This window comes from Chenopodium album, chromosome 10 (assembly GCF_948465745.1).
Source record: "Chenopodium album chromosome 10, dcCheAlbu1.1, whole genome shotgun sequence".
Lineage (NCBI taxonomy): Eukaryota > Viridiplantae > Streptophyta > Magnoliopsida > Caryophyllales > Amaranthaceae > Chenopodium > Chenopodium album.
The window spans coordinates 23,125,914-23,143,739 of NC_137843.1; the positions used below are offsets into that span (position 1 = coordinate 23,125,914).

Here is a 17,826-nt window from a genome sequence, read left to right on the forward strand (position 1 = left end):
AGCAGTCAAAGACCAACACCACTCACGAGTAAAATCACTAAAAGTCTTAAACATGGCTATTTGAGTGAAAATTAATAAGCTAAATATTTTAATCTGCTCGAATCGACGGATTTGGAGGCTTTTTATAAACAGAAACTGATGCAAACCGGATCCTAAAAGAATTCGGAAAAATAAGACCATCGCGCTGCGACGGTTTGGTTTTTACCGAGTCAAAATAACGCGCTAAGTTGACCGTATCTTATCCAACTTTGACTCGGATTGGTACTTTGACTTTACAGTTAATTCTTTTCAAGCCTTATCCAACCTTATTTTTGGCAAATTTTCTTTCCAACACTTATCCCCTTTTGATCATTTTACGTTTAATTAATTTTAAACTTATTTTTGATCAAACTCAATTTTATTTTTCATTTTTTCTTTTGGGGGAGGAAGTCGGATACCGTCCATTAAGTAATAAAAATGACGGAATTTTTGCGCAAAAATCATAATTTTGCACACTTACATGCACATAAAATGAAAAATCCTTGGCCAGTTGGCCTCCTCGATGCACCCTCGGAAGAAGACCCGGAATCCTCCCCTACCACAGTTTGATCTGACTCCGCTCGACCACCCAAGTTCCCGGCCGAAGTACGACGACGCCTCCAGCCAGATCCGGATCTCTCCTTCCTATCCTCGGGTCTCGTACGATTACGCGACGGAGGAACAGGCTGAAATAGAAAAACAAGTCGAGTCAAGTAAAAGAAAAATAAATAAAGCAAACACAAAGTAAGGTCAAATACCTCTATGCCATCACTCCCATGACGATAGGAAGCTCGGTGACTCAACCTCGCTAGCTGATAACGAAAGGCATCTATGCCTCTCGCCATCCTCGTCATCACATCTCGGGAAAACTGCCAAACAAAAAGAGTCAGAAATAATCAAAGAACATGCATGCAAACAAAATAATGATAGATGGCTCACCCAGGTCTGGTGACGAGGTATCGACCTCTCTACAAAGCGCCACTCCTAAGGAGCTAGAGAAATCATCTCCTCGACTGGGCCAAAAGACCCCTGATAAGTAATGGACACTTGTGGAGGTACAAACTCCGCAGCCACCGCCTCAGCCTGCAAGAATAAAATCAAAGCGATTAAAATTTGCTGGGGGTTATCAAAAGAACAAATCAAAAGATGCAAAATATACCTCCGCCTCCTCTGACGGGAAAGGTGGTGGAGCCAACCATGGCAAAAGTCTCTCACCATAACTCCAGTTCGAATGGCTATGACGCTGCCACTCCGTACCAGCTGGCGACCTGCCCATATAAACTCTCAGGTCTGCCTAGACCATCATATGCCATGGAGGACGGGTAGGAACAACGAAAGACTTTGAAGAGTGCTGAATCGCAACTCTCTCGCCCAGGTACGCCACAGCATCATACGTCCCCTAGAAGCAGCGCCGCTGAGCTGTGTACTGGACAGCCAGCGCATGCACGTCAAAATCAGCCCATGGATGGAAGTTAACCTCATGTCCCTGCAAAATGAACACTCATGAGTTGGAATTCCTACTAAGAGTAAGAGAAAATAACGAGTAATGCATACCGAGAGAAGCAACTCTCGAACACAGGCAGTATCAGTCTGGTCAGTATAACAGCCACCCCAACTAGTAACAACACAGAGCCCTCGAGGCAATGGCTTAGCTAGCGCCAAAGATGGCATATACTCATAGAACCACACTTGTAACAACAGGGAAGGGTTGGCAAAAGCTAACATCAAAAGTAAACTTTTGATGGAAAGAGTAGAATATACCTCTATGATCCTCCAGAAGCTAGTAAGTGTGACCTCCTCGTCAATGTTGCGATGATGACAGGCGAGTCGCAATCCCAACAAGAAGTCGGCATAGGCCAAGTTGGCCCAATCAAAAGTCCCGACCACTCGAAGGTCGCGAAGAGTAGGAAAATAGTAGAGTAGCACTCGGCTATCCTTGTCGGGAGAGAAGCACCCTGACAAGAGAATCAAAACGAAGATGCAAACCCGTTTCTCCGAGGTGATTGCATCGTCTCGAAAATCCTCCACTAGCAAAGACCGGCGAGTGGATCGGCTGCTCATCGGTAGTAGCCGAGACTCGCCACGGGCCCAAATAACGATAGGACCTGATAGCTCTTCTACCTCATGAGAGAAAAGGGTAATATCGCTACCCAAGGGGACAACAACTGACCGGAACTCCAATTCGGTAATGATAGAGAAGTCAAGGGGAGTGACAGTCATCTCACCCCAAGGAAAGTGGAACGTGTTAGTACTGTCACAAAAGAACTCCACCAAAAGCACGAACCAAGAAATGACTCGACTTCAAAGAATAGAGAGCTCAAGTAGTCTGCAGAAAAGAAGGCAAACCACAAGATTCCCACAGCGCAAGCAACTCCTCCTTGTAGCGAAAGTGAGAATCATACAGCTGTCCAATAGTGTCGTTGCCCGAACTGTGGCAACAAACTCGCTCGTCAGTCATCATGAGCCGAACACGCTCTAAGATATGAAATCGGGGCGCGAAGTACAAAGTACGCCCATCCCACTGAGGGAACTCCCCAAGGCTAGTGGAAGTCCCCTCGTCGGCATCTACGGGCTCGTCTTCTCGGTGAGCCCCACGAGAGCGTGAGCCAGAACCGCGTTGTCGAGACATGCTAATTATGCAAGCAAACAGTAAATGAAAGGTTCTACATTATCTAAGGTTCGCCCAGCCACATGATATTATGTTCATCAAAACAGAGTACATAGTACCAAAATAGAGCATGATTTGATTCAAGCAAAAATAGCATTCTCAAGCAACCAAACAATTTCTTGCAATACTATGACAAATATTGTGACAAATTGAGCAAGAATAACTAGCGAAAATTCGAAAAACAAGCCGCATTGTTCTCATGAACTCAAGGTGCTCAACAATGGCAAAACGTTCGTTTCTTCACCAAATGTAGTCAAATAAGTCTCAAAACACTCCTAAGGTTATATACAAACATAAACAAGCAATTTCATGGCAAGAAATATGATAAACAAAGCAGAACAAGCAAGAACATTTTCTGATTTTTCGAAAATCCGCAAATAAATATGCATAAAATTCTTCCAAACTAGGAGGAATGTGAGTAAAACTTACATAGATCGACAAACTAGAGATCGAGAGCTTCGATTTGCAAGAAATTTGAGCGAATTTGGTTTAGAAACGAGCAAGAACGACCAAGGCGAAGTTTCGGACGATTTTCGTTCGAAAATGAGCAGTAGCCGAAATGAGGAAGAAGAAGGGGTTGTATTTCGGAAAACGCAACTCCATCGCTCTGCGATGAAACCGTCGCGCCGTGACAAGCCTGGCGTGCCGCGATGATACGTGGTAGCTAGCACTGGCTCTTTTTTCTTCAGCGATGCAATCATAGGCCCCATAATAGTTTATGTGAACCTTATTCAACACATTGGGTTCCTTGGTATGCTAGTTAGCCCCTATAAGCAAATTGACATGATTAATAGTCGGCTCGATTACAATTGCAATAAGTGATCGGCTTGACGACGATCATCTCACTTAGATTAAGCGCCTATGTATTGGCTCATCACAAGAACCGAGGTATTGGTTCACAAGCAAGCACAAGCGCCAAAGTACCGGTTCATTACAGAATGCGCCAAGGTACTGGCATAGCAAGCAACCACAGCAAAATATCAGCAAATATTCAAGCAAAAACTAGCAAACTTAGGATCAACAAGCGATGCTCTTCGATAATCTTCCCTAGGAAGATTGTCACAACAAAATTGAAGATAGCTACAAGCAGTGGTCTTCGACGATGTCCCTAAGTAGAGAGGAGATTATCTATAGCGGCGAGGTACATCCATGGCGAGGTACTGCCACAACTCTGGAGACTACGAGGCACAGTCACCTTCGATGATGTTCCCGAGGCACTGTGCAGGATTGTCACAAACAAACGAAGATAGCGAGGCACTGTTACCTTCAGAGGGCGTTCACGAGGCACTGTGAAAGTCCTCACAACAATTACAACAGCAAAATACGGGGTTACTCTAGAGACGTGTGCTTGACGGTGCAAAGATACTGTAGGGAATATTTCAAGAATCCCACACTTGAGCCCCACTATGATCATACACTTAAGTATGGTGGTGTCCAAAAGGGAAGGAACCTAGAGCAAAAGATTCGCCAACAAGTTTTAGGAACTTGTAAACCGTTCACAGGGTGAAGGTTACACCCCTTCACGATCCATGTGATCACTAAGTCCATAGTGGTCTGGAACCATGACTGGATATTTGGAGATGAAGGTACAAATCCAACCTAAAAGAGATTGAACCTGCCCTAAAAATAGGCCTCTACTTTATTCTTCTCATATTCATGTGCGCTTTCTGAATAACATACAATCAATAGATTAATCCTAAACCTGTTTATCTATGTTGGTTGAATATTAATGCACAAACAAAACTATTATTGGCGATCACTTGAATTAAAATCACATTAGCCTAAAAAAGATTATTATTATCTTATTAAGCGTGATTACAAGTACAAATTCCCTTTAATCCTGCAAGATAAGGCGTGATCAAGCAACGATAATAATAATATAATATCAAGCAACATAACCATAACAACAATCATCATCATCATAATCTCAATCTTAAAGCATAATAATGTTATTAGCAAGATCCTAGGTATGATACTAACAAGATTAATAACAAATCCTAGCATGTCACTAAACATTAAAGATCAAATCTTTAACCCTAATATGATACTAGCATGATAAAAGAAAATAGAAAGCAACCTAATCATGATACTAGAAAGCAATAAATAACATCCTAACATGATACTAGAAACCAATAAATAACATCCTAACATGATACTAGGAATTAATAAAACATAAACATGCTTTCTATAGAATATAGCAATAAAACTACTTACTTTGTTGCCTTGCATCTCTTTCTATCAAAACAATACAAACGTTAGTAAATTCAAGGAAAATATTAAATAATAAATCTAATCAAAGAATTGAAATAAGATTTGGGACCAAACCCTCAGAAATTATCAACCTTACACGTCTAAGGCGAAGTCAACTTCGAGCTTGGCTAGGTGTGTCTAGAACTCGTGAATGCGGTATTTTATTTGTAAAAGGGAAGGCTAGAAAGAGGAGAAAGAAAAGCTATTAGCTTGAGAGAGAGGAGAATAGAATATTAGATGATTGTTGATGATCAAGCTTGTTGATGATTTAAAAATGGAGAATATCGACCCTATTTATAGAGAAAATAGTCTGGAAATGATAGAAAAGAGTTAGAATTCGAATTGGAATAAAATTGGTTCTATTGCGGCGCGACGAGACAGATTTTTACGGATCATGTTTTTATCATATCTTTTGATCCAGAAGTTGAAATAAGTTTTATAATATGTTGTTGGATAGCTCTTGAAGTCTAATTTCCAACCGATTTAGAATCAGATTAAAATCTTTTGTAAATTAAAAGATATAGTCGCAATAGTGGAAGGTTGTCAGTTTTGGATAAAGTTTCGTATTTCTTTCATATCTTTTTCGTTATAGCTCGAAATAAATATTATAATATATCATTGGAAAGATAATTTCATGATCTATCCAACCATAAAATATTTGGATAAAAATATGCGGCAAGAAAATAATATCTGATCATCTTTGAACGTCTTTCATTTCGAATAGAATTAGGACTTAAAAAAAGGAATGTTTTTAGGAAAATTTGTCAAAAATAACACCACCTTTCACCGGTCTTTCAAGAATAGAACGACCTTTGATAAACATATGCTAAAAATAGAACGAAAAACTTGTAACCTGTTTTACAGGTTACATTTGCCACATGTCACATGTGTGATTGGTTAAAATTGTTTAATTTTATTTTAACTTTTTCTTTAGATAATGATTTTTTTTAAAAAAAACTTTTAAAGAAATTAAAATCAAAGAGAAAACTGAAATTAAAAAAAGAAAAACACCCTCCCCTGCCGTCACTGACCTCCACGGGGCTCTACCGTCAGGTCCTCCACCCACCTTCATCCCACCACAGCCCCACCACCTCTTTCCCTAACACCACTGGAAACCACCATCTCCTTCCCCAACCCCATTGAAAACCACCGCAACCTCACTCCCTTCCCCCAAAACCACTAGCAGCCCACCCCCCATCGCCGACAACAACCCCCAAGCCACCATTTTCACCCCTCGTCACCAAAAACAACCCCTAAGCACTTCAACTCCTCCTAGACGCATCTCTACCCTTCACCCCGATCTCCCTCATCCACTCACGAAAACCACTGATTTCCCTCCCTCACTCACGAAAACCGTCGATCTCCCTCCCCCACTCACGAAAACCACCAATCTCCCTCCATCACTCACGAAAACCATCGAAAACCCTAACAACATGGTGGGGAAGGGGCATTTGGTGGTTTTCGTGAGTGGGGGAGGGAGTCGAGGTGTTTTGCAACGCAAGGGTTGGCTATTAGGGCTGGGTGGAGGGGCGACGCTAGAGGTGGGGGTGGGACGGTGGGCCAACAAGGGAGAGACTGGGCGGTGAGGGTGGTGGGTTAAGGTGGCCCGGTGAACGGAGAGGAGAGGATGGGAGGTTTTTATTTTATTTTAGTTTTTTTTTTTAATTTTAAGTATTTTTTTTTTTAACTTTAAGGTTTTTTTTTTTAAAAAAATTGTTAAAAAAAATTGACGAATGACATTGTGACACGTGTCACTAGTAACCTATTTAGCAGGTTACCAACCGGTTACGTTTCATTTTTGGCAAATATGTATCAAAGGTCGTTTTATTTTGGAATAATCCAAATGTCGTTCTATTCTTGGAAGATCGGTGAAAGGTGGTGTTATTTTTTACAAATTACCCAAGTTTTTATCCAATTTCAAACTCTTTGATCTTATCTTTTCAAAAAGGATAATTAAGATCTTTTAGAAACTTAGAGAAGCTTCTAATTAATCCTAATTATTTTAAGAATGGGATTAAACCTTTGAATCCTCTACATGATCATTGGGCCATAGGTAAAATCCAATTTCAGCCCAATTTAGTATTTTGGCCATAACATCCTCGTTATTCATCGGAATTGGGCTTATAATATATCGTTGGAAAGGTCTTTTCAAACCCATCCAACCACACCATTATTGGACCCTTATCATTGACCAAACTAAACTGGATTGGATGTTTTCAATAAATAGGGTACAAAAAGGAATATTTTTAAAAACAGAAAGAAATATTTTTGTTAAAACAGAAGCATTCACAAGTCTCTTTCACATTTCACCTTGTTCGATAATCAATGACGTGAATGATATTCATCACTGGGTTTGGTTTTTGGGGAGACAATTGGTGTCTACAGAAGCCCCCACTTTGACTTAGTTTGGAGAAACGCATATTTCGAAAATGAAAGTCAAAGTAGCAATAGGGACGGAGAATGATCCAGAACGTTCTGCAATTCTAAATCATTCTTGTAACACCGATACCTGCAAACTAGCCTTAGTTAAACAGATAAAAGAGTTAAGAAACGTGTATCTTGCACCGTCGAGCACACGTCTCTAGAGTAACCGGTTTCGTTGCTGTATTTGTATTTTTGTTGTTATGATCCTCCGCAAGCTAGGGAACACCATCGAAGATTTCTCTGCTTGTAGTGATCTTCTACTGCTTTCTGACCATCTTCCGCAAGCTAGGGAACATAGTCGAAGATAACTTTGCTTATAGCCATCTTCTGCATTTATGACAACTTCCGTCGTTGAAGGTGACTCTTCCTGTAGTCATCTTCAGTTGTTTGTGACAACCCTCCACATGCTAGGGAACGTCGTCGAAGACCATTCTGCTTGTAACGATCCTCAGTTTTGCATGATAACTTTCTTAGGAAAGTTATCGAAGATCACTACTTGTTGATCCTTAGTTTGCTGGTGCTTTGCTAGAATGCTTGCGGTGCTGTTGCTTTGGGGGTGATGACAATCCTCTCTTCTTTAGGAATAGTTGCCAACACAACTCTTGAATGATGTACGACAATCCGATTTAAGGAAATTTGTCAATGCCACATAACAATCCATCCTAGGAAATGTTGCCACGATGAAGCGACAATCCATATCTCGGAAATTTTGCCAAAATCCAATTTTGGGAAAAGTTGCCAATGCTTCGTAATAATCTATCACAAGAACCTTGCTACGATCGACAATCCACGTCTTGGAATATAACTCTTGAAAGCAATCCACCTTGGAAATTTGCCAATGTTATGTGACAATCCTTTTGGGAAAATATTGCCACAATTGACAATCCACGTCTTAGAACATTTGCAAAAAAGAGTCAATCGACAATCCCCTCCGGGAAAATTTGCCACTTACTAAAATGAATGACAATCCACGTTGGGGAACCTTTGCCGAAATCTTAAGATGAATAAAGACCTACGACAATCCTTTGGGAAATTTTGCCCTAGGGAACTGGGTGTATGACAATCCAATCTCGCAAAAATTACCGAGGTTTCTATGAAAATATGACAATCCAAACTTGGAAAAATTTGCCAAACAGAGAAGGAGTACAGCAATCCTTTGGGAACTTTGCTAGAGGTGACAATCCAATCTTGGAAAAATTATCGTTGAAGAAGTTGCGCGACAATCCACTCTTGAAAATATTGTCGGTTTGAGATGACAATCCAATCTTGGAAAATTGTTGTATAGGTGATGTACTTGCTTTTGAACCAATGCCTTGGTCCTTATAATGAGCCAATGTTTAGGCGCTTAAGCTAAGTGAGATGATTGTCGTCAAGCCGATCACTTACTGTGATTGTAATCGAGCCGACTACTAATCATGTCAATTTGCTTATAGGGGCTAACTGGCGTACCAAGGAACCTAAAATTGTTGCATGAGGTCCGCATAAATCAATATGGGGGCCATAAATTGTGTCGTTGAGGAAAGGGATCCAGCGCGGGCCTTACGCTCTGTCGCGGCGTGACAGACTTGTCGCAGTTCAACATGATTGTCGTTTCACGCTGGAGTCGGGTTTTTCGGATTTAAACCCCTTCTCCTTCATTTCGCTATTCGTGCCTCTTTTGTTTCGTTTTCGCTCGAAAATTCTCTTGACTCGTTCTCCTTCGTTTCTCAACGAAATTCGCTCAAGTTTCTTGTAAATCAAAGCTTGTGATCTCTAGTTTTCCGATCTATGTAAGTTTTTCTCAAACTCACTCTATTTTATGCGAATTTGGTGCATGTTTACTCGTGGTTTTTCGAAAAAACCGAGAATGTTCTTGCTCAATTATCTTTGTTTATCAAATTTTATGCCATGAATTTGCTCATTATGTTTGTATATCACCTTAGGAGTGTTTTGAGATATGTTTGACTCAACTTGGTGAAGAAATGAGCGATTTGCCATTGTTGGACTCCTTAAGTTCGTGAGAACAATGTGACTTGTTCTTCATGATTTTACTAGCTATTCATGCTCAATTTGTCATAATATTTGCTCTAGTATTGCAATAAATTGTATGATTGCTTGAAAATGCTAATTATGCCTGAATTGAAATCATGCTCTATTTTATTACTACGTACTCTATTTTTTTTTTTTTGACGAACATAGTATCATGTGGCTAGGCGAACCTTAGATACTATAGAACCTTTGATTTACTGTTTGCTTGCATAACTATCATGTCTCGACAACGCGGTTCTAGCTCACGCTCTCGTGGGGCTCACCGAGAGGATGAGCTCGTCGATGCCGACGAGGGTACTTCAACCAGTCTGGGGGAGTTCCCTGAGTGGGACGGGCGTACTTATACTTTGCGCCTTTGTTTCACATCTTAGAGCGAGTTCGTCGCGGGATGACTGACGAGCGAGTTCATTGCCATGGCTCGGGCAACGATACTATCGGACAGTTGTACGAGTCCTACTTCCTTAACAACGAGGAGTTGTGTGGGCTATGGGAGTCTTGTGGTCTGACTCCACTCTTGCAGGCCACTCAGGCGCTCTATTCTTTGTCCTCGAGTCATTTTCTGATTCGAGCTTTGGTGGAGTTCATTTGGGACACCACCAACATTTTCCACTTTCCGTGGGGTGAGATAACTGTCACTCCTGTCGACTTCTCTCTAATCGCCGGACTTGAGTTCCGGACTGCTGCGGTTCCATTTGGCAGCGATATTACCGTTTTCTCTCTCGAGGTAGAGGAGCTACTCGGTCTTATCGCTATTCGAGCTCGCGGCGAGGCTCGGCCGATGCAGATTAGAAGCCGATGTATTCGGAGGTCTATGCTCGTGGAGGCCTTTCGAGATGGTGCGACCACCCCGGAGCAGCGGATGCGCATCTTTGTTCTGATTCTTTTGTCAGGGACTTTCTCTCCTAATAAGGGTAACTGAGTACTACTCTACTACCTGCCTGCTCTTCGCGACCTTCGTATGGTCTGGTCATATGACTGGGCCAGCTTGGACCATGCTGACTTTAGAACGTTTCGAGTCTCATCCACTCATTCTAAATTATTGCCAAAATAAATTTTAGGAATTAAAATAGAAATCCACCCCAGTAGAGTCGCCAAAAACTGTAGGGAGTATTTCAAGCATCCCACACTTGATCTCCACTATGATCATACACTTAAGCATGGTGGCGTCCAAAGGGAAGCAAGCTAGAGCAAAAGAGTCGCCAACAAGTTTTAGGAACTTGTAAACCGTCCACAAGGTGAAGGTTACACCCTTTCACGATCCATGAGATCGCTAACTCCATAGTGGTTTGGAACCATGACTGGATATACGGGAATGAAGGTACAAATCAAACCTAAAAGAGATTGAACCTGCCCTAAAAATAGGGCTCTACTTTATTCTTCTCATTTCATGTGCGCTTTCTGACTAACATAAAATCTATAGATTAATCCTAAACCTATTTATCTATGTTGGTTAAATATTAATGCACAAACAAAATTATTATTGGCGATCACTTGAATTAAAATCACATTAGTCTAAACAAGATTATTAATTATCTTATTAAGCGTGATTACAAGTATAAATTCCCTTTAATCCTGCAAAAGAAGGCGTGATCAAGCAACGATAATAATAATATAATATCAAGCAACATAACAATAAAAACAATCATCATCATCATAATCTCAATTTCAAAGCATAATAATGTTATTAGCAAGATCCTAGGCATGATACTAACAAGATTTATAACATATCCTAGCATGTCACTAAACATTAAAGATCAAATCTTTAACCCTAACATGATATACTAGAATGATAGAAGAAAATAGAAAGCAACCTGATCATGATACTAGAAAGCAATAAATAACATCTTAACATGATACTAGAAAACAATAAATAACATCCTAATATGATACTAGGAATTAATAAAATTTAATCATGCTTTCTATAGAATATAGCAATAAAACTACTTACTTTGTTGCCTCTTATCTCTTTCTATCAAAACAATACACACGTTAGTAACTTCAAGGAAATATTAAATAATAAATCTAATCAAAGAATTGAAATAAGATTTGGGACCAAACCCTCAGAAATTATCAACCTTACACGTCTAGGGCGAAGGCAACTTCGAACTTTGCTAGGTGTGTCTAGAACTTATGAATGGGGTATTTTATTTGTAAAAGGGAAGGCTAGAAAGAGGAGAAAGAAAAGTTATTAGCTTGAGAGAGAGGAGAATAGAACATTATATGATTGTTGATGATCAAGCTTCTTGATGATTTAAAAACGGAGAATATCGACCCTATTTATATAGAAAATAGTCCAGAAACAATAGAAAAGAGTTAGAAGTCAAATCGGAATAAAATTGGTTCTGTCGCGGCGCGACGGGACAGTTTTTTGCGGATTTTGTTTTTATCATATCTTTTGATCTAGAAGTCGAAATAAGTCATATAATATGTCGTTGGAAAGCTCTCGAAGTCTACATTCCAAATCAATTAGAATAAGATTAAAATATTTTGTAGAATAAACGATATGGCCGAAATAATGGAAGGGTGACAGTTTTGGATAAAGTTTCGTATTTTTTTCATATCTTTTTCGTTATAACTCGAAATTAATATTATAATATATCATTGGAAAGATAATTTCAAGATCTATCCAACCACATAAGATTTGGATAAAAATTGTGAGGCACGAAAATAATATCTGGTCATCTTTGAACATCTTTCATTTCGAATAGAATTAGAATTAAAAAGGAAAGTTTTTATCCAATTTCAAACTCTTTGATCTTATCGTTTCAAAAAGGATAATTAAGGTCTTTTAAGAACTTATGGAAGCTTCTAATTAATCTTAATTAGTTTAGGAATGGGATTAAACCTTTGGACCCTCCACATGATCATTGGGCCGTAGGTAAAGTCCGGTTTGAGCCCAATTTAGTATTTTGGTCATAACTTCGTCATTATTCATCGGTATTGGGCTTATAATATATTGTTGGAAAGGTTTTTTCAAGCCCCATCCAACTATAGCTTTATTGGACCCTTATCATGGACCAAACTAAACTGGACTGGAATTTCAATAAATAGGGTACAAAAAGGAATATTTTCAAAAACAGAAAGAAATATTTTTGTTAAAACGGAAGCATTCACAAGTCTCTTTCACATTTCACCTTGTTTGATAATCGATGACGTGAAAGATATTCATCACTGGGTTTGGTTTTTGGGGAGACACAATTTGGTGTCTACAGATACGCGTTTCTAACTCTTTTATCTGTTTAACTAACGCTATTTTGGAGGTATCGGCGTGCAAGGATGATTTAGGATCGTAGAATGTTCTGAATCATTCTCCGTCCCTATCGCTACTTTGACTTTTCTTTTTGAAACTTACGTTTCTCCAAACTTAGTCAAAGTGGGGGCTTCTGTAGAGACCTGATTGTGTCTCCCCAAAAACCAAACCCAGTGATGAATATCTTTCACGTCATTTGATTATCGAACAAGGTGAAAATGTGAAAAGTTTTGTGATGCGGTTGTTTTAATAAAAAATATTTCTTTTCGTACTCTATATATGGAAAATGTACAGTCCAATTTAGTTTGGTCCATGATAAGGATCCAATAATAGTGTAGTTAGATTGGGCTCAAAAAGAGCTTTCGACCAATATATTATAAGCCCAATTTCGACGAATAATGAGAAAGTTATGGCTAAAATACTAATTGGGCCCGAAAGTAGTTTTATATACGGCCCAATGATCAAGTAGACGACCCATTTACAACTACAAAATTGGCCAAAGAGCCCATATCAAAATGGCCAAAGAGACTACCTTAAGGGTGGTCTCTAGCTCACAGGTCTCTTTGCCCTAAGAGACCATTTCATCAAATGTGGTCTCTTGTTTTAAAAAGAGAGACCACTTATTTCAAATAAATGGTCTCAGTTTTTCAAAAACTAAGACCACCTATATCAAATAAATGGTCTCCAGTTTTCGAAAACTAAGACCACCTATTTCAGATAGATGGTCTTAGTGGCGGATTTTGAAATCTTTTCTTTCGGGGGCCAATAATATCTAGCATAAGTGTACGTCTAAAACAATAATAATAAGGTGTATAAGAATACTAAATATAATAAATATTACCAAACAATTAAAAAAAAATGCAAGTGTCACAATTTAATTATTTCTAATACAAATGTCACAATCTATTTCTTCAACACACTATTAAAGTAAGGCTCGTCTTTCTTTTAATAATTTGAAATCATCAATTATTGATTTAGTACTAAATGACTTAGAAATCTTCCTTTCAATGGAAATAACTAAACTATCGGCCAAAAACTCATCATCCATCTTGTTACGTAGTCTTGTTTTCATGATCTTCATTGTTGAAAATGCTCTTTCAGTGGTAGCTGTGGAGACAGGAAGGGTCAAAACTAGACGTATTAGTCTATCAAACAAAAAGTATACATTTGATTTTCCTGTTTGTGCCAAGTGTTCGCAAAATTCCTCCAAGGTAGAATGATGAGTCAAACTAGGCTCATTTTTTGCTTCACAAAAAAGTGTTGCAATTGATACCTCAAATTGTACCTTTCTTGCTCCGTAAAATCCATGGGGTAAAAATTTTCTGCAATCAAGCAAACCTTCTCAAGATCAAAATTTTTAAATCCGTCTTTGGGCTCTAACAAAGATTATAAAGTTAAGAGCTCTAAAGCGTCATCATTAAATCTCCGATTTAGCTCTTGTAATTGTTTGTCAATTGCACCTAAAAATATTTCAACTCGATAAAAATGATTCATTGTAACTCGATCTTGTTGATGACGAGCTCGAACCCTACGAGCTATATAAGGAGAATTCATATCGGGTATTAAAATATCATGTTGGTGACAAAACAATACCACCAACTCTAAAAAACTTTCCCATCCATTTTCTCTCATTTCCTGAATTAGTGCATGATTTGTAGACACTAATTTCACAGCACTGACAATATCTTGGGACTTTTGCTATAAGGCTTGACATAGAACATTAGCAATTCCCAAAATTTCTTCCATTAAGCGGGCAATGAACACAAAATCAAAGGAAATCATTAGATCTAAAGCAGCATCAGCATCCCCACGTTGAGAAGAATTACAAGACTTATCATTCGAGATGTGTTCAAGTACTAACACTGTTGCATCAAACATTTTCATCAAGCTACGAATAGAGTAAAGATGTGAACCCCAACGTGTATCTCCAGCTCTTTTTAAAGTACTCGTCTGATTAGCTCCTCTACCACTGTCTATTTCACCAATAGATAATAGCCTTTTTATTTCATCAGATTTGATGGATTGCAATTGGTCAACACGTTTAGGAGATGAAACAATGATATTGATAATGAAAGTTAAATTTGAAAAAAAAACTGATGTATTACTCTAACATCTCTAGATGCGGAAACCAATGCTAATTGTAAACGATGAGCAAAACAATGGACATAATAAGCATAGGGACAATCAGAAAGAAATAATGATTGCAAACCATTCCACTCACCTCTCATGTTACTAGCACCATCATATCCTTGCCCTCGAATATTTTCAACAGATAAATTATGTCGAGCAAGAACTGAACACAATTCTCTTTTAAGTGTTGCTGCCGTGGTATCGGAAACTCGTATAAGGTCAAAAAATCGCTCCCTAATTGTTCCATATTTGTCAACAAACCTTAAAACAAGACCCATTTGCTCTCTTTTAGATTCATCTCGAGCCTCATCAACTATAATACAAAATTTAGAGTTACCAATTTCTTCTCTAATATAGTTGCGAACCTTATTTATAATATGGAGAATCTCTTTTTGAATCGAGGGAGCTGTATATTTGGCATTATAAGGAGCTTGTCGTATAGCTTTGGAAACATCTTTATTATATGCAGCCAACACCTTTCTGAATTCAAGATAGTTTCCTTGATTCTCATAATTATTTGTTTCATTGTAACCTCTTAAAGGACAAGATTGTGTAGTCAACAAGCGGAGGACATCGATAGAGGCCTTTAAACGCAATCGATTTTGCTTGATTTGCATTTCCCTTTGTTTGTAAAAAACATTACGAATCTTTGCTTTTTGCTTAGGAAGAGTCCTGTATAATTGAACCGCATTTCGATGAGTTGTACATGGACCTTCTCCAATATGAGCAAGGAACCCACAACGTTTCCCGTCATTGACTTTTTTCCAATTTTTGACTCCGGTCAAAGTAAACGATTTTACCCGAGAATTTGGTGTTTCAGTAAACAGATAACAAGGTAGACAAAGTGCAGCATCTTTAGAAGGTGAATATTCCAACCAATCTGGGAACTTAGCAAACCAAGTAGATTGAAATCGGTGACGATGCTTTGTAGGCCCTGAAAATGGATATTCTGCCAATTGAGGTTGATAAGGCCCCAATTTAACATAAGCATGTCTTATTTCATTTCGTTTTCCAATTGGATAAGCCCATATTGGAGGACGTAACCCTGGATCACGTTCTAAAAAATTAATATCCACATTGTCGATATCAATAATCGATGGACCTTCTTCATGATTATGTGTTCAGGTAGGGGTATCTTCATTAACTGGATTATTGTCGTCAGGTGTTGTGTCATTTTCTAGCTCTTTTCGTTTGAAAAAGGAGGTAATAGATTTTTGTTTGTTCATATTTGTTTACCTGAAATTAATTATATGTTAAATTTATTTTAGAAATGTCAACAATTACGTTTTAATTAATTATTTAATTCTAACAAGTAGCAACCAATAAAAGAAAATAATATGAAAGAAAACAAGAAACTAACTTTAAGCAATCAAGCATACATTCATAAGCGACTAATTTGTTAATCATCAATGCATTACAATTCACAAATCACAAGTATAAATCAAAAGTTAAAAATAACTTATCAATCGATAAATATTAATAGAGAAATAAATAACGACGTACCGAAGGCAAAACGTGCTCTATACTTTGAACTAAGTAATTAATTAACTTTGATAACGTCTTGTCACCTAAAATTACCAATTTGTTTATTAATGCTCAAATTAATCATTAGTACATAGTATAATAACATAAAAAAAAAATAAAATAAAATAAAATAAAATTAATAGCAAAAAGTAAAAAAAAAAAATAATTGGAAACAAAAACTTAAAAACAAAAAATTGAGAAAGTAGTCGAGTATATACCTGATATAGTGATATTGTAAATTTATAATTTGTTCTTGGAAGTTGTAATTGAATTGGAAAGAAAAAGTGAATTGTTTAATGGAATATGTACTCTGTAATACGGAGTAGTAAAGAAAGGGGAAAGACCAAGGGTTTATAGGTTTGTCAATTGTTAGAGTGCTTTTTTAGGGAATTGGGAATTGGGAAGGAATCTTTCCTTTTCTTTGATTTAACTGCCGCCTAGAAGATAGAAAGCATTAGTTTTGGTTTTTTTTTTTTTTCTTTTTTTTTTTAATTTTTAAATGGGCTTTAAAAATTTTTCTTCAAAAGTTATCAGGGCCAGGCCCCGTTTCGCCCCTATTAAGGTCCGCCATTGGATGGTCTCAGCTTTTCAAAACTAAGACCATCTAATAGATGGTCTCTTTCTTTTTTCTTTCTTGAAAAAAAAAATATTCGTTTTTAATATATATAATTTCAATTAAACAAATACTATTTACAATTCCTATATCATTTATAGCAAAATACATACATGTAATTCATATTTGCAAAATTTTATACATTACTCGATACTCATACAACATACTCATTAATAATACTACAATCAGTATTCTTGCAAAAAATTATACAAACCCCATACTAAAAAAATACAAATCAATTACATACTACTAAAAGCGAATTTAAGAGAACAATTGTCAATGCATTATTAAAAAATTTCCCGCCAAAATTACTTTCTAAAAAAAATATTATTACATTAAAAAAAAGATTGCATTTAGATTATGACTTTTATTTTATATAAAATCTAAAGTAAACTTTCTAAAATATCGACTTGCACATTATAACTATCACATATTTAAATATTTTCTCTCTCATGTTTTTATTGTTTTAATACGAACTGTATTTTATTTTTAATACGAACTGTATTTCATACGGTTTAATACTGATCAATCGATTTAGTTTTTTAATATCTAATTATATTTTCATTATAATTAGTAAATATCTGTGCATTGCACGGGGTTTCACCTAGTTAATGCTATAATCCAAATTCGTTAAAAAAAAGCCTTCTTAGTACTTTGTGCAGCAATCTCGCCAGCCGAACTATTCAACAAGCAATCTTCTTCAATTACACTTTGTGCCATGAATTTTTTTTTCAAAACATCCAAAATTAACAAATAATCAATTACATACTACTAAAAGCGAATTTAAGAGAACACTTGTCAATGCATTATTAAAAAATTTCCCGCCAAAATTACTTTCTAAAAAAAATATTATTACATTAAAAAAAAGATTGCATTTAGATTATGACTTTTATTTTATATAAAATCTAAAGTAAACTTTCT

The 17,826-nt window shown here is 37.3% G+C and overlaps 1 protein-coding gene across 1 annotated transcript; it reads right to left on the reverse strand.

The window, feature by feature from the left end:
* Positions 1-14,336: 14,336 nt before the first annotated feature.
* On the reverse strand, positions 14,337-17,625 carry LOC145565065 (uncharacterized). Its single transcript, XM_081625172.1, has 3 exons — positions 17,559-17,625; positions 14,860-15,825; positions 14,337-14,611 (listed from the first exon to the last, which is right to left on the reverse strand). Exons 1-3 carry the CDS (start codon positions 17,623-17,625, stop codon positions 14,337-14,339), a joined length of 1,308 nt encoding a protein of 435 aa, XP_081481298.1.
* Positions 17,626-17,826: the final 201 nt, after the last annotated feature.

Bases quoted from the DNA above. Each gene is read 5' to 3' on its own strand.
- LOC145565065 (XM_081625172.1), bottom strand. From the start codon at position 17,625: ATGGCACAAAGTGTAATTGAAGAAGATTGCTTGTTGAATAGTTCGGCT. The intron at 15,826-17,558 runs GTACTAAGAAGG...TTAATTTTTTAG, and splicing joins TGGCGAGATTGCTGCACAAA to AACGTGATCCAGGGTTACGT. The intron at 14,612-14,859 runs GTGAGTGGAATG...TTGGTGAAATAG, and splicing joins TGGTGCTAGTAACATGAGAG to ACAGTGGTAGAGGAGCTAAT.